The sequence below is a fragment of the Watersipora subatra genome, chromosome 10, assembly GCF_963576615.1.
Source record: "Watersipora subatra chromosome 10, tzWatSuba1.1, whole genome shotgun sequence".
NCBI lineage: Eukaryota > Metazoa > Bryozoa > Gymnolaemata > Cheilostomatida > Watersiporidae > Watersipora > Watersipora subatra.
Window position 1 is genome coordinate 16,590,361 of NC_088717.1, and position 24,412 is coordinate 16,614,772.

Sequence of the window (24,412 nt, forward strand, 5' to 3'; positions counted from 1 at the left end):
GACGCTAATATCGACTAGTTCAGCAGTGCATAAGATTTGAGGCCAGAAGACATGGCGGAATGTATTGAACAGCCAGAAGATGAAATCATTCCAAACTAGTCAAAGCAACAATCAGAACTTAACTGGCCAAACAACCGATGCAAATATTTTTGTTTTTGCATATATTATAACTATGGGTTGTTTATGCTACTTGTTCTTGAATATATATTTGTAGCATTTGATAGATTATAAGATTGGGCTATAAAATCATCATATTTTAATTGCAAGCAATAGGTATCAACTGGTCGTATCAGCTTCCCCATGCATGTTCTTTTAGAGATCTGCCACAAGTTGGATATAAGTTAGCAAATTTCCTGCATCTAAAAGGGTTTATGTCGCACCTCCTGAAGGAGAGTGTTCACCCGTGAAAGGGTTAAATTCATCTTCTCAATATTTTGACGAGGTGTTTGAAAAATACAACACCAGTCTTTATTTAAATGTTACCTCTAATTGAGCGCCACAAATAGAGATTTTAGGTCGCTAGCCCATCTCTTGTGAAGCTATGATGTTTCTTTTGTCTATCTAACATGCGGACGGTTGTGCGCACGCGCATAGCCGTCTTGTTCTACTCAGCATTGTTCTGGCAAAAGTTAAAACGAATGAAAGACAATAAATGGGGTGTCATGTGATCAATGGTTTACAAAGGAACTGTGTCATTCGTTACACATTACACTAAGTATTACTTTTTACTTCAAATATTTTCATATTGCTTTGCGAGAAGAATGTAAGTCACAATAATGAAAAGCAGTTTGTCATGTTTTGTTGTTAGTTGTAATGGGGCTATGTTTGTCTGTTTTCAGGAAATAGAGCCATTTCAAACAAAGCCAGTGATGAGAGCAACATATCTGGCGAATAAGATAACAAATGATACAGGATTTATACGTATACGCACAGCTTCACTGCAGCGTAAGTTTAATCTTTTAAATTTAGGTTATTTTCACATTTCTTATGCACACCCTTGAAAAAGCGCGTGACAAAAAATAGATAGTGTCTATCGCGGTATGTAATAAGTAGTTATTTCGTCGTGTCTATTGATTAACTTACATGCCATTTTCAGCAATATGTGATCAACAGGTTTGACAAGATTGGGTCTAATGGCTTTCGGTCCAATACCGATTAGTCCAAATCCAACTGGTCTAAGAGACCATTTCGTCCAAAGTCATGTAGTCCGAAACCGATTTGTCTGATATACCATTTGGTTTAATGACGATTAGTGTAAAATTGTTGTAAAGACAATGATAGAAATATAAAAACTTAAATCAGAGACTTGTATTTAGTATACAGAAGTTGAAATAGCTAATATTTTATTGGATTAAATGTAAGTTCAGGTAATTTTTGTATACAGAAAACGGTAAAAATACAAAAAGGATTTGAAAATTTAACATAATAAACAATATTATACATATATTGCTAGCTCTAAATTATTATATACGTTATTGTCCTTCTCGCTAAAACAACCAAGATTTTCACTTCATCTTTAGTATTTGTTTCTTGAGCTTAGCTTAGCTTGTCGTTAGAATCTCCTGTAACTAAAACTGTTCCTAACAGTAATTGGATCGATCATATATTTGGGCGAGTTGGCTTTAAACCAATCGTGTTTTAGACGAACTGTTGTACAGCTCGTACCATTGGACGGTTTGATTTTGGACGAATTAACTTTGGACCAATTAGGATTGAACCAATCTTTGTTAAACCAATCGTAGAGGACCGGTGATTAATGTGATGATTAATCCATCAGTAACCCACTAAGGAATCCAATGAAATATCTATACCATGCAGCAAGTTCGTTTGCTATAAGGCAAGAGTCGAATTATCATGACCTAAAACATTAAAATGTTCATTCAGATCTCGGGCTACCACTTTAAATGATGCATTATTCACTGAATTCCTCTTGACTCTGTTACTGTGCACCCTCATGTACTTCGATCCAAGGGAAAACCATCAAAATTGATAGAGATACGCAATTGGAGTTTATGTGCCCCAACTATGTAGTTCCTTCGCCTGGAGAATTCTGACACGCCCTTCTTGTCACCCTTAAAATACCCTACCTTTTCAGCTGAGCAGGCTAGAGAGACATTGCACGTGTTGCTGATAAATCGTTTCACTTGCGCGGAGTTCGGTGACTCATTATAATGTTGTAGGCACAGATGATCTGCTAATAGTCCCCTTAGAAGTAGAAGTGTCAGCAGAACCTGGGCTGTACACACCACAAAACCTGTTAGACTTTGGCATCCTGCATTCGCGGAGTGAACCAAAATCACTGCCTCTCTTCGTTATTAACAGCAGTATAAAACCTATAGAAATTGCAGTGAGTACGCATAGCGCATTTATGTCAGCTTTCGCATTATGCATTATTCTAGCCAAGAGTCAAGGTGGCAAGTCTGTGGGATATTTCCTAGAATGTATTTTAATGGGATGACTCATAGGTGAGCGGTATGCCCAAAATTTATAGTATTATATTATTATTTAAATCATTTCTCAAATGTTACGGTTAGCGTCTGCTATAACATGGCCATTGCAACTTTATACGGAATGACTCTAAAGAGAGTGAATTTGTGAACAGATGTGTTCATGCGCGGATCATTGTAGCGAGGTGTACATTTTATGTACATCTACATCTGCTTGTTTTGATCATGAAGTATTTGATTGAACTTAGGCAGTTATATTATTTATTGTTACGACATGCATTCGAGAGGGCATGAAAAGACATACATGTAGTTCCTGAAATATGAAAAGTGATTGCATATGCATCACTTCATTTTCACTCAGTGACTGACGTTATCAAAAGCGCCTCTCCTTCTCTTGGCTATCTTGAAAACATTAGTGCTAATATAGCAATCTGTGACCTGTCCTATCTCTCCCTCATAGATAAAGGATGTTATCTGCATCATAGATATGGCCTCTGTTTGCTTAGTTACTTCACCACTTTCACTGATGCCAACATTGTCAGAGCAGGAAATTTGAAGTTTGTGATGCTAATGACGTTGTTTTAAACACATTCTTCCGCATGAGCTATGCATTGTTGATTGCTGTTGATGTCATAAAGTATTAGATCCGCGTTTCATGGGTTCGTCTGTTTTAAATTTAAAAGAACATGTACTGCGACAAATACAGTTCAGTCGTACCTAAACTTTGGAAGACAGTCTTTTAACACCTGAGAACTTGACTTTTGAAACTTGGTTTTAATTGCACAGTGAATCAAATTCAGAGAAAGTATTTACGCAAATTTTTGCTATAGGGCCTGTACAGAAGGTAAGAGAGAATTGTCTAATGTTTGTGAAATGTGAATCCTAATCCTTTCACACTTAGTTGTATCCTGATTGCATAGGTAGACTGTATAGCCTTGAAGCTGTGGGGCCACCCACACACCCATAGAGTATAGCCTTGAAGCTGTGGGGCTGCCCACACACTCATAGAGTATAGCCTTGAAGCTGTGGGGCTGCCCACTCACCCATAGAGTACAGCCTTGAAGCGTTGGGCTGTCCACACACCCATGTAGTATAGCGTTGAAGCTGTGGGGGTGCCCACACACCCATAGAGTATAGCCTTGAAGCTGTGGGGCTGCCCACTCACCCATAGAGTATAGCCTTGAAGCTATGGGGCTGCCCACACACCCAGAGAGTATAGCCTTGAAGCTATGGGGCTGCCCACACACCCATAGAGTATAGCCTTGCCTTGAAGCTGTGGGGCTTCCCACACACCCATAGAGTACAGCCTTGAAGCGTTGGGCTGTCCACACACCCATGTAGTATAGCGTTGAAGCTGTGGGGGTGCCCACACACCCATAGAGTATAGCCTTGAAACTATGGGGCTGCTCGCACACCCATAGAGTATAGCCTTGAAGCTGTGCGGCTGTCCACACACCCATAGAGTATAGCCTTGAAGCTGTGGGGCTGTCCACACGCCCATAGAGTATAGCCTTGAAGCTTTGGGGCTGCCCACATCCTCATAGAGTATAGCCTTGAAGCTTTGGGCTGCCCACGCATCCACAGACTAAATGAAATAGGTGATGATTAGTTAACATAAGTCACATTGCGTTCACAAATTTATATACCTATGAGTGTTTGACTGGTGGAAGCTACAACTGTTTGCTGTGTTTCCTTTACCATTACTGAAGCAGCGTCTGTACACGGATGATTTAATGTAGATTATCAATAGTTTTAGATGTTGATAGTTTTTGTAAGCCTGCGTGTTCTAGTATAATCAAAAAACAAGAAGCTGTGCGTTTATGATGGAAATTGGCAATTTCAAAAAGTAGTGTACGTGCATAAGCTGCAAACGAGAGGATCTACGGTTTTCATCAAGATTTAATCAGCAAAGGAATTGCACAGAACGGTATGTAATCGCGCGGTTCCAATTGGCACTAAAGGCCTTCAAATGCAGTATCTGTTACACATTAAAGTATCTTTCTCTATATTTTATTTTCCTTTATTCATTGCTAGTAGGAGTTAATGTTCATGTGAAGAGGCATAAAGAAAAGTTGAATTCTGATGTTTCACTCACCTTCTGCTGAAACTGCTTTTATTTTATATATATTAACTTTTAAAAAGAATATGTGTGTTTCTGTGTAAATAATTAGTTTCTCTATTCTCACGTGTTTGTGTTGAAAAGTAATTATATGATTAAACATGAATAGGTCAAGTTAAAATTCAAAGCTACTAAAGAACTCTACACTGATAGCAATAAGTGGAGTGTTTGTTTAAAGTAAAACCTATCTGGAAAGTTAGATCTTTTCAATAGAAACTCGTTTCGCAATACCGCTTGTTAGGTGTCTTTGTTCACGATCAAATTATGATATGTGTATATATTATTATTATAAATGCTAGTTTCATAAAAAATAATGAAGAAAAGGCACTTAATACACTATGTGCAAGTGAATTATAGTATAATGTATAGTATAAAAAGTACTTATCTGTTAGTTAATCACTACAGACCTGTTTCAAGCAAATATAGTAGGTCTACTGTAATCAGGTGATAACTTCAGTAAGCAGACCTATATCAGCTTGAAATAGGTCTGTAGTGATTAACTAACAGCCTAACATGTAATATATATATACTATATATAATTGTGTATATATATTATTATATATATTATGTGGCCCATTATGTATATACATATATATGATGGGCCACGTGTATATAACATAATAATATGTATGCATAATTATATATATATAATATCTCAATAATAATATAATGCTTCAATATACATGTATACATTGAAGTCTTCTTTCCAATTAGGATCAACTCTTTTTGCCGATCACATGAGTATCCGGCTCCTAATGTTTCTATAACAATCAAAATGCTCACTTAGGTATCAGGGTCATCAACTCATTAGCTAATCAGTGGCTGTACAATTGACACCTTTTTGTAAGTACACGCAGTCAGGACTATAAAGTCTAGATGGCATTGTCTGCCCTCAGGGTTTTACTAGCGGGTATCTTAACCCATATCTTCTCTTTGTAATCACTTACATAACTGTCTATACTATTTAGTCTGAGCTATTGTAATTTTTCAACATATCTTGTTTCTGACTGACTAGATAAAGTATGCGTCAAGTTGATTCCTTATTACCTCACGTTATGAAATAGTCCAGTTTGGAATTGTCTACTCGATATCTCGTGTTGCCAACTTCAAAATAATAATATCTTCTCTTTTAGGATATTGTAGTAGAACCTGCGAATGAAGCCATCTCTATAGACTTCAGGTCGTCACTCGCTATCGAAGGAAACATTGAAAAGATGACTTTTGCAGCGACTGTTACCTACAGCTCGTTACTTAAACATAAAACTGTGGACATTGACAAGGGAAATATAGTCATTATAAGCAAGCAAGGTGCCCGAATGACAGTTCCATATCAGGCGCATGTGGAACAGGGGTATGTGTTGCTTCTTATAGCTACGGGTGTGGACTGTACTTATATTGTTGATTAAATTTATTTCTGTTAGCATTTTGTAGACTCTGTTCAATTTAATTGGTGACCCCGGAATTAGGCCATGCCGCAAGGTATTTGGACCACTTATTTTTTAAATAAATAGTGTATCTGCACATTATTAGAGTATTATATTAGTTTAGCTTCAAAAGATATCAGCTAAACTCAGTATGATACACTAAAAAGCGCCAATTCAGCATTTAAAATTTTTCTAATTTAGGATTTTCCAGCGCATCTGTCGGACTAAAAGCAGTTTATCGCATTGCATACCACGAGCCGCATATCACGGCTCATCACAGCGCTTTGCGTATGGGCAAGAGTGGCGTGGTGCGGTGTTAGTAAGCTTTGTAAGAAAAGGTTTTTATTTTAGGTAGTAGCTTATCAACAGCCTATCGTGTCATGCTTTTCATAGACCGTGTAGTTTAAAAGTTGTCACAATTTGTTTGCTCTTTGGTCCATTAAATAGGTTTTACCTATTTTGGAATAGTTAATTATGTTCAGGTAAAATAATAATATGATGGTCAAAGGGTGCAAGTGTTAACCGCTCATCCCGGTTTCAGATTAAATTACAGATGTTTATCAGTTTGTGAGTCCTATATAACTTCAATTTCAATTTAATTCGACGGTTTCATTTGTGCATCATCAAGACACGAAGGCTTTCTATTTTGGAAATGTTGTTGTTTACAGCCTGTAATAGTAAGAAAATGTCATATGTAGATGTATATGAGTCACTGGTCATAGTGCAAGCTTGATTGATAAAGCATCAGTACACTAGACAATTCTTAAATATATACTCGTGCACTCACATTGTGTCATCTTAGATGAACAACCACTGAGTCGATATCATTGCTGAAATAACAGTTTAAAGGCTAAACAAAATTTGTTCATAGAAGAAAATTAGCCTTGATTTTGATTTAATAATTAGCCTTAGTTTTAATTATTCGAAACTTGGTTTCATACAGTAGTTGTGGTGTTGCAGTGTAACTAACCTGGCGATTATAAATGTTATACCATAAAGTGTTACTATAAATGATAAAACTGAAGAGGAAAAACCAAATTTAGTTTTGCATTTCAAATGCCTGTCAGATATCCAGGTGGATGCCAGGATTATCCTTTAAACTCACCAGGGCATAGAATGAGACTTCATAGAGCACATTTGTAAAGGTTGTCTTGTTGAAGTGCCGATCAACAGAAAGATATCACATCTGTGCATTGTAGCCCGAGTGGCTTACCTAGTTCTGTCTTCAAACAATCTCTACATGAAACTTACATAGTGTATAGTACATGTATTGTATGTGCAGTAATCCCCTCTTTGCGGTTCCCCTTTCGTGGTTTCAGTACTTCGCGGATAAAAAATGTTTGTTAAAATAATTACAAGAAAATGCATTAAAACAGCATTGCATTTACAAATATGTGACTTGATCCTCACAACGAGCACAGTTAATCACAAATACAAATATTTAGACCTGATCCAGAACAATTTCCAACCCTCCTACATAAGTGCATGACTTGGCTTAAAATTTGGGACTGAAGTTGAAATATAAACTGAAGGTCAAACAAGATAACTTTAATTTACTCATTTAGTATATAGGAAATAAATAAAATATGTTTAGAAACACCAGAACACTTAAAGGTTGACTTGCGACAAAATTCACATTACAGTTATTTGGTATCAAAAGATTCACCATGTCTTACTCTGTTGTGTTGTAGGTGCAAAATATGTGGAAATGTGATTACAACCTCTTAAAAGCTAAAAATCGAAAAGCCGCTGTCGATTGGAATCTGTTTATTTCTCTGACGTAGTCATTAAATTTGGTTATTGTTTTGTCACGTGATGTTCTCACGTGAATTGAAAGGCCAATAAAAGGCTCAATATAAAACTCATCGTAGCACTACTTGATGACAAACACTTCGGGTTTTACTGAAGACCCCGTATCAAATATAGATGCTCGCTACTTTACAGTTTTGTTTCGACTCTGTCTAATCGTCTAGTCGTAATCTGATCATGTGACCCAATACTTCGCAAATAATTTCTGCAGCGATTTTCAATTATCACAGGTGACCAACAGGCTCGTCATGATTATCAGACAATGATATGTACTCCTTCGAGCTAAGGTTAAAAAATTGAACGAATTTTCACGATAAGTTATAAGATATCAGTGCTAAAAGTGACAGCATTACAACGACGATAAAACAGACGCTTAAAAACATTAGACATGGTTTTATTGAAGGCGTGAAGTATATTTGTGAAAATATTTCGACGAATAAGGTTGCTTGAAAGTGTAAACAGAAGCCATCTCCCACAACTACGTCACATTTGAGCCATTTTGGAAAGAGAATCCAAACTATGGCGGTCTCCGTGTGGCTGCGATTAACTGTTCGTTTTTTGAGCTTTTAAGAGCTTGTAATCACATTTCCACATATTTTGCACCTACAACACAGCAGAGTAAGACATGGTGAATCTTTTGATACCAAATAACTGTAATGTGAATTTTGTTGCAAGCCAACCTCTAAGTGTTCTGGTGTTAAATTTAGCTCATTTTTATACTTTAAATAATTAGTTTGTATTTTGCGAATTTTCACTTATCACAGGGGACGCCCGGTCTCCATTAACTTCAAAAACTGAGGGCTTACTATACTCTTTTGGCCTTATAAATAGTTCAGCACTAGGAGAAGCATTAGGCATACAGCTGAACAGTCACCAGGTCAACTGCGTATGGGTAAACCTAGCAAATTTTGTCATAGTGGTTGTTGGTTCGGGTTTGATATTGCCAGGGAAACATTAACAAATTCATTTTCGTGAAAAATAAATCAACTGCCATCAGACAACAGATCTGTTCGCTAATCATTGCTTGAGAAATGTTGTCAAAGTATATTTTATTGAAAGCAATGTGAATTTGTTGATTTTAAAAATGGTTGATCGTATCTATGGAAAGACTTGTAGTGAGTCGTGCAATAGATTCAGACAGTCGCAAGCTTTAGCAACAAATGCTTTACTATAATTTTGCCTTTTCTGATTATCGGTCATGAATCACCAACTAGTTGCAACTAAAATAAGAAGCCTGTTTGAAGTTTAAACCAAAGTTCACACATTTTGAATTTGTTTTCCTCTCAACTCTAGCAGCGCTTAACGGATAACATAATTATAATGAAAGTGATGTTTTCTATCTGCTCTAAGGCTATTATGACAGTTAAAGTTGGCACACAGTAAGGAATATCGAGGAAAGATTGCCATCGTTGGCTCGCTCATTAAACTGATTTTAACTTTCTTTCCAAAAAGTTATTTTATTTTGTTAGCATTTTAAGCTATATAGTTTTTTCATTGTTTCTTAAAATATGTTGATAAATAGTTTTTTTTAAACAGAAATTGGCGACCAGGCTCTAAAATACACATGTTGATGTTTGTATCACCTTTTGAAATCTTTTATTTTTTTGCATATATAATATCAAATTTTTATTTGCCATTACTGTTTACTACTTTGAGAAGCCTGCGATATTCTACTAGTTTAATATGAGAATGTCTGATTTCTATGATGGTTTTGTACTCGTCACAGCTAAATATATTGGGTATTTGCACTTTTGCTCTCTACAATCTTATAAGGCCAAAGGATTACCCATAGGTATATAAACCTTATATCTATATTTATATAGATACATATTTTATATATATATTTATCATATATAAAATATGTATATGTTTATTATATATATTTTTATTTATATAGTTATTTTATCTTATATCTATATTTGTTCATTTATCTATAGGATTACCTCTCTTAGGCCTATAATGTTTTCTATTACACTCGAAGTAATTTTTCTGTGAACTGCCTTGTAGGACTCTGGAGCTTGATCCATCCTCTGACCTAATTGTACATACATCAGATATAGATCAGTCGTCTGACCTAGTTCGCTCTCTGCGTGTCAGGAACAGGTTTAACAGGCCTCTCGTTATATATAATGTCTCCATATCTGAAGAGGTCGCTTGGCTCAAGGTTAGTACTTGTATTAGTCGTATGAGAATCATCTACCTAGAAAGATCCTTCATTTTTTTTTGTTTCATGACGGTGCTTCAAAGTTGATGACAGTATTAGCACAATAGAAAAAGGTCAACCTAATGTTGAATAATTGCAGGTCTGTGTCACATCTGCTGACTGATAAAAGTAACCTCACATTTTTAGTCACACGACTCCGAACAACTGTGCTCGTTGTGTGTTAGTTGTTGGTGTCACGACTCCGAACAACTGTGCTCGTAGTGTGTTAGTTGTTGGTGTGTTGAGACCTCTCTTTAACCGCCACCTTTATTTGACAACCGCTATAGGAGAAGGGTTGAAAAATCGATTGCCACATTTTAATTGAATGCTACCTCCATTTGACCGCCACTTTGACATTCTTTGATCATCATGAGTAACGTCATTACACCTAACGTCAAGCTGGCTTCACGGCTTGTATCGTAGTAAAGATTTAGACTAGCTCAACTTACTAAAATTCATTGGATGAATATTTTATTACCCATGCCCCGCCCTCCCCGCCGGGCATTCAGCTAGTCTTTACTATAATAAGAGCCGTGTTCCCCTTTTGCCACTCGTACAGGTTAGAGAAAAAATAACGTTTTACCCATGAATTGAACTCAGATATTTGGCTTGGCATCCAGTCACATTACCAGCTGCACTACTCAACCAATGTGCTGCGTTGCGGAATGATTGGGCACATAGCTATTACTCTCGACGATCTTTTTTTAGCGCATCGGACAGTCAGCTCGCTTCGTGTTAAAGAAGGTCGCATTGCTTAATTTTTGAGGCCAGTTTCTGGCAGGTTAAATTAACTAGTATGACTGTCTTAGCCCAATTTTCTCAAACAGTGTGCTTAGACAGCGCACCCAAACAGTGCCATACAGTTTTGAGACTAAATTGGCTTGTCAAGAACTTTACTTTCTATAGTCAATAAGTCAACGACATACGATATTTAATAAGCAAATAAAAATGTATGTGATGTGATCGTGTCTGTACGTATTATTATCTTCAACCATTAAAAATAAATTGTTCAGATTTTAGCCTACATAATCATTCAAAGTATATTTTACCGCTGTTTGGTTTACATGTTTAAAATCAGGACAAAATGAGTATTAATTTAATATATAATTTACGGCTGTTGACTAATTTACAATGAATAACAATGTTGTAAAAGAGAATTTGTTTTCCAACAAAATGGTTCAGTTTATTTCGCACACCACTTTGTTTACGTACAAAGGGTGCCACTGTAGGTTGCCATAGTAATAGTGAGATAGAGACTGTTAAAATATTGTCAACAGTCGAAGTTATGAATGCAGTGTCTATATCGTATGTAATGGGGAGCATACTTACCGCTTGTAGATGACCGATATAGAAGTAAGTTATGAATGCAGTATCTATATCGTATGTAATGGGGAGCATACTTACCGCTTGTAGATGACCGATATAGAAGTAAGTTATGAATGCAGTGTCTATATCGTATGTAATGGGGAGCATACTTACCGCTTGTAGATGACCGATATAGAAGTAAGTTGTGAATGCAGTGTCTATATCGTATGTAATGGGGAGCATACTTACCGCTTGTAGATGACCGATATAGAAGTAAGTTATGAATGCAGTGTCTATATCGTATGTAATGGGGAGCATACTTACCGCTTGTAGATGACCGATATAGAAGTAAGTTATGAATGCAGTATCTATATCGTATGTAATGGGGAGCATACTTACCGCTTGTAGATGACCGATATAGAAGTAAGTTATGAATGCAGTATCTATATCGTATGTAATGGGGAGCATACTTACCGCTTGTAGATGACCGATGTAGAAGTAAGTTATGAATGCAGTATCTATATCGTATGTAATGGGGAGCATACTTACCGCTTGTAGATGACCGATATAGAAGTAAGTTATGAATGCAGTATCTATATCGTATGTAATGGGGAGCATACTTACCGCTTGTAGATGACCGATATAGAAGTAAGTTATGAATGCAGTGTCTATATCGTATGTAATGGGGAGCATACTTACCGCTTGTAGATGACCGATATAGAAGTAAGTTATGAATGCAGTGTCTATATCGTATGTAATGGGGAGCATACTTACCGCTTGTAGATGACCGATATAGAAGTAAGTTATGAATGCAGTATCTATATCGTATGTAATGGGGAGCATACTTACCGCTTGTAGATGACCGATATAGAAGTAAGTTATGAATGCAGTATCTATATCGTATGTAATGGGGAGCATACTTACCGCTTGTAGATGACCGATATAGAAGTAAGTTATGAATGCAGTGTCTATATCGTATGTAATGGGGAGCATACTTACCGCTTGTAGATGACCGATATAGAAGTAAGTTATGAATGCAGTATCTATATCGTATGTAATGGGGAGCATACTTACCGCTTGTAGATGACCGATATAGAAGTAAGTTATGAATGCAGTGTCTATATCGTATGTAATGGGGAGCATACTTACCGCTTGTAGATGACCGATATAGAAGTAAGTTATGAATGCAGTATCTATATCGTATGTAATGGGGAGCATACTTACCGCTTGTAGATGACCGATATAGAAGTAAGTTATGAATGCAGTGTCTATATCGTATGTAATGGGGAGCATACTTACCGCTTGTAGATGACCGATATAGAAGTAAGTTATGAATGCAGTATCTATATCGTATGTAATGGGGAGCATACTTACCGCTTGTAGATGACCGATATAGAAGTAAGTTATGAATGCAGTATCTATATCGTATGTAATGGGGAGCATACTTACCGCTTGTAGATGACCGATATAGAAGTAAGTTATGAATGCAGTATCTATATCGTATGTAATGGGGAGCATACTTACCGCTTGTAGATGACCGATATAGAAGTAAGTTATGAATGCAGTGTCTATATCGTATGTAATGGGGAGCATACTTACCGCTTGTAGATGACCGATATAGAAGTAAGTTATGAATGCAGTGTCTATATCGTATGTAATGGGGAGCATACTTACCGCTTGTAGATGACCGATATAGAAGTAAGTTATGAATGCAGTGTCTATATCGTATGTAATGGGGAGCATACTTACCGCTTGTAGATGACCGATATAGAAGTAAGTTATGAATGCAGTGTCTATATCGTATGTAATGGGGAGCATACTTACCGCTTGTAGATGACCGATATAGAAGTAAGTTATGAATGCAGTGTCTATATCGTATGTAATGGGGAGCATACTTACCGCTTGTAGATGACCGATATAGAAGTAAGTTATGAATGCAGTATCTATATCGTATGTAATGGGGAGCATACTTACCGCTTGTAGATGACCGATATAGAAGTAAGTTATGAATGCAGTATCTATATCGTATGTAATGGGGAGCATACTTACCGCTTGTAGATGACCGATATAGAAGTAAGTTATGAATGCAGTATCTATATCGTATGTAATGGGGAGCATACTTACCGCTTGTAGATGACCGATATAGACCGACAGCTAGTTATACAGCCCAAAGCAAAGATCAACCTTGTAAAGCTCACTATAAACTCGGCCGTAAAACGCATACATGGCACAGTTTCTGCAAAAGTTCTGGTATACACAAATGTCTCGGTATTCACCGTTTCTCTACACATATATGATGGAAAATTGGAGGTATGCGCTTGGAAAACAAATGTATTTTGCCCTGTTCAACATATTATGTTTTGATTGTTGTTTAGTAATTGTTATCATATGTTCACTGGTATTTTTGCAGACCGTATTTCAGCATAATAGCAAAGAGTTAGACTTTGGCTCACTAGGTTTCAGTGAGACACGGGAGCTCTATTTCACCCTTCGCAATAATAATCCAGTTAATGTAAGTATTCAGGCTATGATGATTTTGGGCTTTGTGCGCATTTAGTAATTTTGCCTCAGTCAGATGTTAAGTTTCATTGTTCTTCTATTCAATTATCAGGTAGAAATTCAAGATATCTATTCGACCTCGGTAGTGACACAAGTAGAACTCTTTGGGGTGGAGGAAGGAAAAGGCAGTACACTGACACGCCCACCTAACTTGTTGAACTTAGACACCGATCCGGTATTTATTGTTGCTTTATTATGTAAAGTTCAGTCTGTGAAGTCTGTTTTATACATTGAGTGTTATCTTCTCTTTCTGTAAAATAATAGAGACAACTTGTGACCATCTAGAAATGGTGGTTTAAAGATGAAATTACACACAATTTCAGTAAATTTTATCAGAATGTACCGGTCGATATTATTCTAACATTTGCAGTTGTTTTTGATATTTGAGGTGATTTGACCGCGAGGATGTTTCAAGATTGAAATCAACAAAACCTGAATGAGGTTAAACTGCACAGAAGAAAAATACATGCTGAAATGATGTCACTAGTTGCTGTCATTTCTATAATTGATATAGATTATAGCTGTATTCTGCCTCTCTGTTGTAACTATAGACGTTGTACATTTGCACTTTTGTTTGATCTCAGCATTTTAACTGCTGACAAGTTTGGTTGATTTTAATATTTAAACATCCATCCTGGCAGTAAGCTGACCTAAAACATTAAAAAATTCGCTAATGATATAAAAATATTGATACTTTCTGATGAAAAATCTACTAAAATTGTATGTAAGTTCTCTTTAAGTCTATTTTATAGATGATAAAAACTTGTTCTTGTTGTATCTGCTTGTTGTAGTTAACACTGAAGGCTAATCATTTCGCTGTCTACAAAGTGAAACTGAAAGCTCCAAAAAGTGATGGAAACTATCTTGTTGATATTCGGGTTTCTACCAACTTTGATGTATGTGGAGTTATCATCTCTCATTAAATAGTACCAGTTTTCCTTCAGTGAACACAACTTGTCATCTGTTCTCATGCCAAGATGGCAACTCCAGTTGCTGTCTGCCTTTGCAACTTTGTCAACTAAATAACGGAAGGAAGGATGTTTTGGAAACATCACTCACTGCATTTTTACTTGGTCCACTAGGCATTTAAAATGCTAGGTTTGGGAAAGCAGTAGCAGCCACAAGAATAACAGCCAGGGATACACATAATGTATGTGTCAAGCTTAACCCATTCAGTACTAATTAGTTATCGGTTGACTGTCCCCCAAGCCTAATTAATTTTTCAGTAGCCTTATAATTAAAATGGAGCTACACGAAATTGAGTATAACTACAGTACTTTTCATAATAATCTTGATTTGTTTTTTTGCAGCTTAACTGAAACATTCCAGGCTACAATTTGATATAAATATCTCTGTAGCTTTACAAATTCTACTAACCACAATTTCTAATACTTCCGCGAAAAATATTTTGGATCAAAGTGAATTTTTATGTTTCAAAGCAGCTATCAAGCAGTTTTTTGGTAGTGACATTGTTGGACTATGTTAGATTGATAGGGAGCTTTATCAGCAGCAAAGCAAAAAAAAAGATTTCTCAATTCCAAGTAATAGAACAGGTGTTACATGCTTCTAGCTAACACTACATCGCTGACAGTTTTATCAATTACATAATCGAACAGCTTAGTAATTTATATTGAAATGCATTGCAGAGGTTATTATGGATATATTATGCATAAAACAAGATAATAAGTTACCAGCTAACAGACAATCACCAGCAAGAAAAATATATGTAAAAATAAAGTAAAGTAAACTGTAAAAAATGCAGTAAAAATGAAGATGCACGAAAAAGGAACATTTTTTACATGTATATGTATAAAAATATATATATAAAAATGTATTCATAAAAAAAATGACGAGACATTGAGAGTTATTTGATGCCAACTACCCATGCACATTTGCTCCAATTATCAATTGATTGATGCAGTATTTTCTTGGCTTTGGTAGTTCTTGTAGTTCTACAAGAAAATCATAAAATTATTATTTATTATAGGATAATCAAGTGATGAGTTCTAAAAATTGATAAAAACCTAAATTTTATTTGATTGAAAATGTTATAATCATGTGTATCATAAAAAAATCCATATCTTACACTGTTAGAGTATAGTTTTTTCGAAATTCACAACAAAAGTTTCGGCTTTTTATCATTTTTTTTTGGTAAAATTCTATATATATTCACATAAAACTTACCTTCTTTCATGAATAAGGTCTCAATTTTTTCTTGAACATTAATTTTGTTGCTATTTTCTTCCTCTGAGCTGATTACCACATCTGATTCACTTGAGAAGTTTGCCATCGTCCGAATAAACTTTTTCCAAAACGGCGATCAACAAATTTTCAGAACAGTTAATATCTATCACGTAATTTGTTAGTTAAAAATCTATTGTCCAATCACATATTTAGTATTAAAATGATGCCCCGGCTCTTAAACTTCGTTTGGTGAATAAATAAAACCGATGTACCTAAACAGCTAAGCAATAGAGTGAATCAAAATTTGACCCGGAGAATCCGGGATCAGGTCCTAGGAGAATACAACTCTTCCCGTGATAACCGGAAACAGGCCTGAATGGGTTAATATTGCAGCATTTCATGCACTCTTGAGTCGTTTTGTACTTTGATGTGTCGTGTCCTGTCTGCAAGGTGTTTTGTGCAAGTAGTACATTGCCCATTACATTGTATCATCAACACTGTCTAGAGATTATTTATTTGTTCTGTAGACATTTTATGTGCCATTGAAGTTTCGGACATCAGCAGGAAGTGTGAAATCTATACCTGAAAAAATTGTATTCGATAAAGCGTTTCCAGTGAGTACCAGTTTGACAATTTGTTTATATACTCTATAGACAGATGCTGCATTTGACATTACTCAAGTAGCGGTGAGTGGATTTGCATCAAGCCTGTAAGGTTGTTGTATGTTTTTATCTCAAAAATTTACAAATTGGGAAGCAGAACAGCGCTATGTCTCCCCTGAACAGTCAAAACATCTCATATATCCAGTTCAATGTGCCCATTTTCAACCTGCGCATTAAAATTCAGCATACCGTAAAACCTCTATTTGAACAGCGTGGCGCTCTATTTTTCAACACTTCTTCCAAAGGGGCGATCAATTGGAGGTGGCGTTTAAATACAGGCTGGCATTTACTTTTAAATGGATCGTCAGAATCTTGGGAAGATAAATTCAGCCCTTTTTTTGGGCGAAGCGGATGACCCCTATATTTTGCCCTCTTTTTCGGAGGAGCAAAATATCGGATATATTTCGGATGTTAAACCTTTTCGATGCTATAAATCTGCTAATTTACCTCTAACTTGTCAAAGATCTTTAAATAAACTATGTATTGGGAAGCCGAGAGATATCTCTACCAGTTGTTATCTATTGCTTGAAATTAATCTGCAATGATATATGTGTATCGATCACAGAAATCAATGGTTGCAATGACGTTATGAAATGCAAACAAAATTGTGCATTGGTTTTCGTTTCTCAAACTTTAACACCAGTTTTCTCAGAACTATGTTTTCACAATAATGGTAAACATGTATTCAGTTTGTTGACCATAAAATCTGCTGTAATTAGGCTAGAATTAAAAAGTTTGTTTGCAAATTAACTGTTAGAATTTTTTCTTTCTGCTAGTGTAGATAACTCCAAATCTCACACACCCTACTTAAGCATGGTTTCTGAGATCATGACCCATATCCTGTGCCATGCTTTGCAATTTATCAGAGATTTCAATTTACTATTTCATTCTAAATTTAAAGGCATATTTTATATTTATATTTACCAATGTTGCATAAATGCTCATTGCGCTCATTGATGTTTGCTACGGTTTGCGGTCAAAACTAGTTTTTTATGTGCAATAGAAGAGGCGTTACGAGCATTGATCAATTGTAATATCAGATTACTGCAGTGACGCTATCAAATTTAGAAGTTATATAATTATAATCTATCAAATGCTACAAATATGTATTCACGAACAAGTGTCATAAACGAATCATACTTATATTACACGCAAGAAACTAAAATTAACGTTTTTAAAACCAAAATATTGGCATTGTTTGCTCGATTAGCTGCGTTCCAGTTGTTACGTTCGATGAAACGAACATTTTCTGATGTCCAATACCTTCCACTCATCTTGTGCACCGCTAAACTAGTCGATATTAGTCGCCAAATATTTTTTTGGCAGAGCAAAACTGTAGTATACCCAAAGCTTTTACATTATGCGTTTAGCACAGATGCAATGCGTAAAAGTTTTGCTCGGTAAACGTAACTTTTGTACGTTGTAAATGTAAACCGCTTTTCATATACATGTACATTGTACTTCGAAGTATTAAGACCGCGTTAAACAAGGAACTAGTATTAACCCGAGACCATTATTAATTTTTTCTATAGCATTGCTTTCAAAGTTTTAACGGAAAACAAGTGAAAAGCTTTGGAGCAGAACAACGAGAGAATTGATTGTTATTGATGTAAACAGTTAATTAGTAATACGGTTTTGTGTACACTTTTTACTGATCACTTGATATGGGTTCATAAAGAATGTCAAAGTGGCGGACAAATGGAGGTGGCGTTGAAATAAATGGTGGTGCTTCATTTTTAACCCTTGTCTCATAGTGGCGGTCAAATAAAGGTGGTGTTCTATTAAAGGTTGCGTTCAAATAGAGGTGGCGTTCAAATAGAAGTGACGTTCAATTAGAGGTGGCGTTCAATTAGAGGTTTTACGGTGAATATGCATTCGGAAGCTAATAAATATCTCTATCAGTTGATATCTATTGCTTGCAATTAACCTACGGTGTTATTTTAGCCTTTGCGACGCAATTTGTTCAGCATTTAATTTTTTATTTTATTATAAGTTTGAAGTCATTTTTAACTGTATTTAGCAATATTGCATAAAAGCTCGTTGCATTCATAGATGTTTGCTACAGTTTGCAAACAAACCTGACTTTCTATGTGCAATAGAAGATGAGCTAAGGGCCTCGATCCCTTAAGATGAGCGCAAGGATGCTATCAAAGCATATGCTATAAATCGGTAAATTTATAAGTTTTATAATAATAGTCTGTGTAATGCTACAAATATGTATTCAAAGAACAATTTACATAAACAAATCATTCCTATAATACATGGAGAAACAAAAGTGGATATTTTCGAAACACAAACATTTGCATCGTTTGCTCCGGCGAGTTACGTTCTGCTTGTTTTTCTTCGGGCTGTTCAGTACCTTCTTGAATGTCTTCTGATCTCAACTGTTCTTCTGCACTGCTGAACTAGTCGATATAAGCGTCTTAACAATTTTTTGGCGGAGCAAAACATTTACGCGTTGCATTTTGCACTAATAATAATAAACTTTTAGCCACAAAGTGCTAAGCACAACTTTTAGCCTAAAACTAGGCGTTCATATACCATTGTAAATGTAGACTGTTTTTGACAAATGTCCAAGTATCAAAACCGCATTAAACCAGGAACTACTATTAGCCTGATATAGTTATTCATTATTTCTATGATTTTGCTCTCAAAATTCTTAACGAAATAATCAAAAAGCTTCAGCGTTGCAAAGCAGGCTTTGATACGAATGAACAGAAACAACAAAATAATTAATTGTTGTTGATGTTAGCAAATCATTATATTACGATTTTGTGGACACCTTTTTACTGATCACTTGATATTATGGGTTCATAATGATCAAAGATAATCAAAGTGGCGGACAACTAGAGGTGGCGTTCAATTAGACAATTGTGTCATAATTTGGCTGTGGAAACAAATGAACTAAAATGTAATATTCATATGGGTTTTATACTGCATTTCCATAGAGCGATAGTGTAGCCACTCCTGGGTGCGCCAATGTCGAAGTGCTACATCGGGCCGACAAGCAAATAATATTTCTATAAGGCGCTATAGTAAAGTGATGGCTCTGCGACGCCTTACGTCACAGCATACGTCTACATAGAAAGCAACAGGAAATCAAGACCTATGCGCAATCACAGACGCGACGACATTTTCATGGCACAAAGATGGCACATCTAATTGACGTTTCGCTTTTTAACAGCGACATTAAATTGTGACAGAATGAGAACGACAAGACTGTTTCCATGATTGCATTGCCATATGGGGGTGTGTCGCTACGCTAACACTCTATGGAAACATCGTAATTGTCCAACAAACAATGGTTTGGTTTTGACATGTGAACCAATTAACCTTTTGTGCTGAGGTTTGACTGTATACTGATACTCAAGGCACTTCGTTAAATAATATATCATATGACATAGTCTTGCGTACTTCAGAATGAAATCTACGTTAGGTCTACACTCTAGTACTCTGTCATTTTACAGACAAAAGTACCATTCAAAGTATTGAAGATTCGAAGCTCCTTCACCCACTATACAGAAGTCACTAAAGTCTCTTTCCTCCCAGATGATTCTAGATTTAGATATGAACCTACAAAGAACACACCGACAGTTCTTGAACCTTTCCAGGACACAGTTGTAAGTCATAATAGCTCAATAGACCCCTCTACTGAGCCCAATACGCTATAAATATAATTTTCATTCGTAATTTAATATATATGTATAAGTCACTTCAATAATATAGTAGCGTCGACCTACGAGTTGCAGGCCTCTTGTTATAACCTCTGTACTGTATGTGTAATATATTGTGTCAACATGCCATACGCTTACATATATGTACTACTGAATGCCTGACATTGCACGATCAATAAAAAGTGTTTGGACAAAAAATTGGTCTTTAATCAACATATTCATCATCTACCAATGTAACATAGATGAATGTGTTTGGGTATTTCTGTACAATTCATACTGTACCGGCTGCGGTGCCAACTATGGGTCTATACTGACCGTAATAATCTTGCTGTCCATGTGAGTTTAAGCATTTTTCTTCCGGCCAACAATGGTAGCAAAATGCTAGCTGAAGTGTTAAGCGTGAAGCCATGAAAGATTAGCATGTGTAATAAGTATGCGCACAATGTGTTCCATAGTACAGGGCATCTTCCAGATTACAATGTCCCTGTTATGCTATTTTACGCTTTACGTTGGGGAACATGACTCTTTTTTGCCCCCTCCCCCATGAGACATCTTTTCATCATACGATATCAACAAAAACATTTTTGGTTATTCAAAATTTGGCAGTGGGTATTCTGAATACGTTGTAATAACGAAAACGCCAACATACTATTCACCGAAATCCCTCTCAGATCGGACGAAAGACATGCAATGCTGGCTCTCTCTCCAGCTCAGCATTCTCTCTGTCCAGCTCAGCATTCTCTCTGTCCTGCTCAGCATTCTCTCTGTCCAGCTCACCATTCTCTCTGTCCAGCTCACCATTCTCTCAGTCCAGCTCACCATTCTTTCTGTCCTGCTCAGCATTCTCTCTGTCCAGCTCACCATTCTCTCTGTCCTGCTCAGCATTCTCTCTGTCCAGCTCACCATTCTCTGTCCAGCTCACCATTCTCTCTGTCCAGCTCACCATTCTCTCTGTCTGGCTCAGCATTCTCTGTGTGAAAGTTAGGGAAAAGTGAAAGTGAATACATGCACCGGCTCAAGTCATGTCACTCCAAAGGTAACTAAAATTTCATCTTTTTTTCGATGGATATTAAAAGGACAATTATGTGAAAAGCTGCTTTCGAAAACAACATCACTCAGGCTTTCTTGTCGAATTAGGTTGAAAAAAGTTTCCAATGAGGTCAGTTAAAAGTTATAGCGAAAACGAAACCAGAAACAAATGGGAGATAAAATTTTAGATGATGACAAAATTAAAGGTTAATCAAGTAAAATACATACTGAAAGTTAGCTTCAAGTGTGTGTTTAGTAAGCTAAATCCATTTAGGTTATATTAAAAGTTTATATTATACGTCTGTCTCGAAGGTAAGAACTTTCTACGGTACATCTGCACATAGTACATCGTAATGTTACATTTTCTTGCTAATCATAACCCCTACATTCACTAACGTTACTGTAGGTAATTATAGTCACTAAGGCTAGCATACAATTTTTATAACTAATTTTTGATATGTACAGTACGTATATAAAATTTGGATGTTTTTTACCTGGTGTGCTTGCATTAGATAATTACTATGGGTTTCTATGCCTACTTAAGCTGGATTTTTACCCTTACGATGCCGAAACCGGAACGAATTAATGTCATATGGCGGGGTTACACGGTACAATCAGTAGCACAGTGTAATGTAATGAATAAATGCCTGTTTGCAAAACAGGAGGTTGTAAGTTCAAATCCAGTCCACAACAGATTTTTTATGTTGTTGCTATAATTGGGCACACAGACAGACCAACAAACAAAAGAGAAACTTTGAAGTCTATAAAAATATATAGATATCGATTTAGACATATACAGTGAAACATGGATAACTCGCCCTCGGATATATCGAACACATGGTTAACTCAAATGGATTTGCTTGGTCCGTTCCCACGCAATGATAAATGGCTCTATATAACTCGATCTCGGCACTGTTAACTCGAACAGTTTTTTGCCGAATTCACAAACATGGTTTTCGTTCAATTTGTTTCGAAGGAGTTTCCACTAGTCGCGGAGCTGAGACCACTCTGCTTTATTAACGAAAGCGCTTTTTATACGCGTATAGTGTACATATAATTTCCCCCTACCGTATAATGGAACCGAAAAAAAAATCGTATATAAATGATTAATAGGGTCGCTAAGACGTTCGCTTAGTTACGGCCAAGCTATAAACGTTAGAAGGTATTAGCGATAAAAATTTAATAAAGATAGACACAGCATGCAAAATACATATTGTAACAGTGATTATATGCGGATACATAAAGATAAAATGTCACAAATAGGCTCGTGGCTTGGCGTCCGCTACAACAGACATCCACTTTACAATGGCATCACGCAAGCAAAGAAAAGCGTGGAAACCTTCTGACAAGCTTAAAGTACTCGAGGAAATCGAAGCAGGACAAAAGCTATCAGCATTATCAAAAAGAGAAAATCTTCCAAAAAGTACAGTGTCAACTTGGATTAAACAAAAAGAAAGAATAAGATCATTATGTGACCAAAATTCATCAAGGCTAAGAGATCGTTCAACGTCGCACGATGATTTGGATGGTGTATTATTGACTTGGTTTAGACAAGTGCGTAGTGAAGGCGTACCTATCGATGGGCCAATTTTGTTAGAAAAGACTAACAAGTTTTTAAGGACTATAATAACTGTTTAAAATCTATTTCTACAATAAGTCTCACTGTTGATCTTTGTCAAAAAAATACCTTCTCACAGAGTACACTCGATCAGTTTTTTAAATGAAACAACTAATCAGATGTAAAGCATGCTTTTTTGCATTGGTCATAAATGTTTACTTATGTCCAGTTTTAAAATTTATTAGAAAGAATAGATATTTTCTATTGGGCTGAGATTTGTTTGCAGTTTTAGGTGATGTGACTGACAAGACGTTTTAAGATTAAATTGGCAAAATTGACCTCGAGTAAAACACTCAGAAGAAAAAATGTCTTCTGAGCGTTTTAACCGCAATTAGGTTTTGCCAATGTTGATCTGAAAAAGTTCTGGCAGTCACATCACCTAAAACAACACACAAATCTCAAGTGTATAAAAATATCTATACTTTCTGATAAATACTTTAAAACTCCACATCAGATGCCCTTTAACTTACAAAAAACAACCTATACCTTAGTTTTATATATACATGTAGTTTGTATATGTATCTACTGATAAATACATTCACTTGCGACTGTGCTCTGATAACTTGAACGCTCTAATAACTCAAACACTTTCGCTCGGTCCCGTGAAGTTTGAGTTATCCATGTTTCACTGTATATATATATGTACTGAATATATACTATATGTATACTGCATATATGTGTGTGTATATATATATTATGTAGGTATATATTTTTTTTCTAAAGACTAGTGACCCTTGTCAGTATATTGTAGATCGGGCATTTGTATTTTGATGCAAATAATGGATCAGTGAATGACAGCTATGCTGGCTTGCCGCTCAACTCCCCGGGAGGTCTCAACTGGATAGCCGGCCTTTCTCTTGCCCCTGAGACGGATAAAGTTGACACATATCTATACAATATGTTCAGGAACCGCTGGCTCTCTATGCAGGGTCACAAAAGGTATGCTCAAACTTGTTCACATGGTTAAAGCACATAAATTACATAATTTTTTTATTGTATATTTCAATACATCAGAGACTTGGCTTTCGAATGAGCTATTGTTTGCCATGGTGAGACAGACATTGGTCGGTGTTTATAAGATTTCCCCAGAGCTCTACCGCGAAAAAGTTTACTGGCATAGTCTCGAAAATTGTGACGTCACAATTCTCATATTCGTTGTTGTGTGCTCTTACCGCTTATTTATCAACTACGAAAGTGACGATAATGACGCTAGTGGCAGGCGAAGGTAGGACAACTCCAAAGAACGAATGAAGATGACAAAGGAATCAGTGTCATTAGTTCTCCATGTACATAGTTTTTCTATGATAAGTACCTCAGATTCCAAGAACCATACTATAGTTTCCCGATGATACTATGCACTAGCTCTTTATTTTTAATGC

General features: G+C 36.2%; 1 protein-coding gene across 1 annotated transcript in view; it reads left to right on the forward strand.

The window, feature by feature from the left end:
* The window catches only part of LOC137405716 (transmembrane protein 131-like), an 82,645-nt gene that overhangs the window by 18,478 nt on the left and 39,755 nt on the right, over positions 1-24,412 (forward strand). Inside the window, exons 8-18 of the mRNA XM_068092077.1 lie at positions 840-945; positions 2,181-2,347; positions 5,700-5,917; positions 9,807-9,963; positions 13,441-13,617; positions 13,718-13,819; positions 13,919-14,041; positions 14,658-14,762; positions 16,578-16,664; positions 20,180-20,332; positions 23,785-23,972. Coding sequence (XP_067948178.1) covers positions 840-945; positions 2,181-2,347; positions 5,700-5,917; positions 9,807-9,963; positions 13,441-13,617; positions 13,718-13,819; positions 13,919-14,041; positions 14,658-14,762; positions 16,578-16,664; positions 20,180-20,332; positions 23,785-23,972 — 1,583 coding nt within the window. The remainder of the gene's footprint in view (positions 1-839; positions 946-2,180; positions 2,348-5,699; positions 5,918-9,806; positions 9,964-13,440; positions 13,618-13,717; positions 13,820-13,918; positions 14,042-14,657; positions 14,763-16,577; positions 16,665-20,179; positions 20,333-23,784; positions 23,973-24,412) is intronic.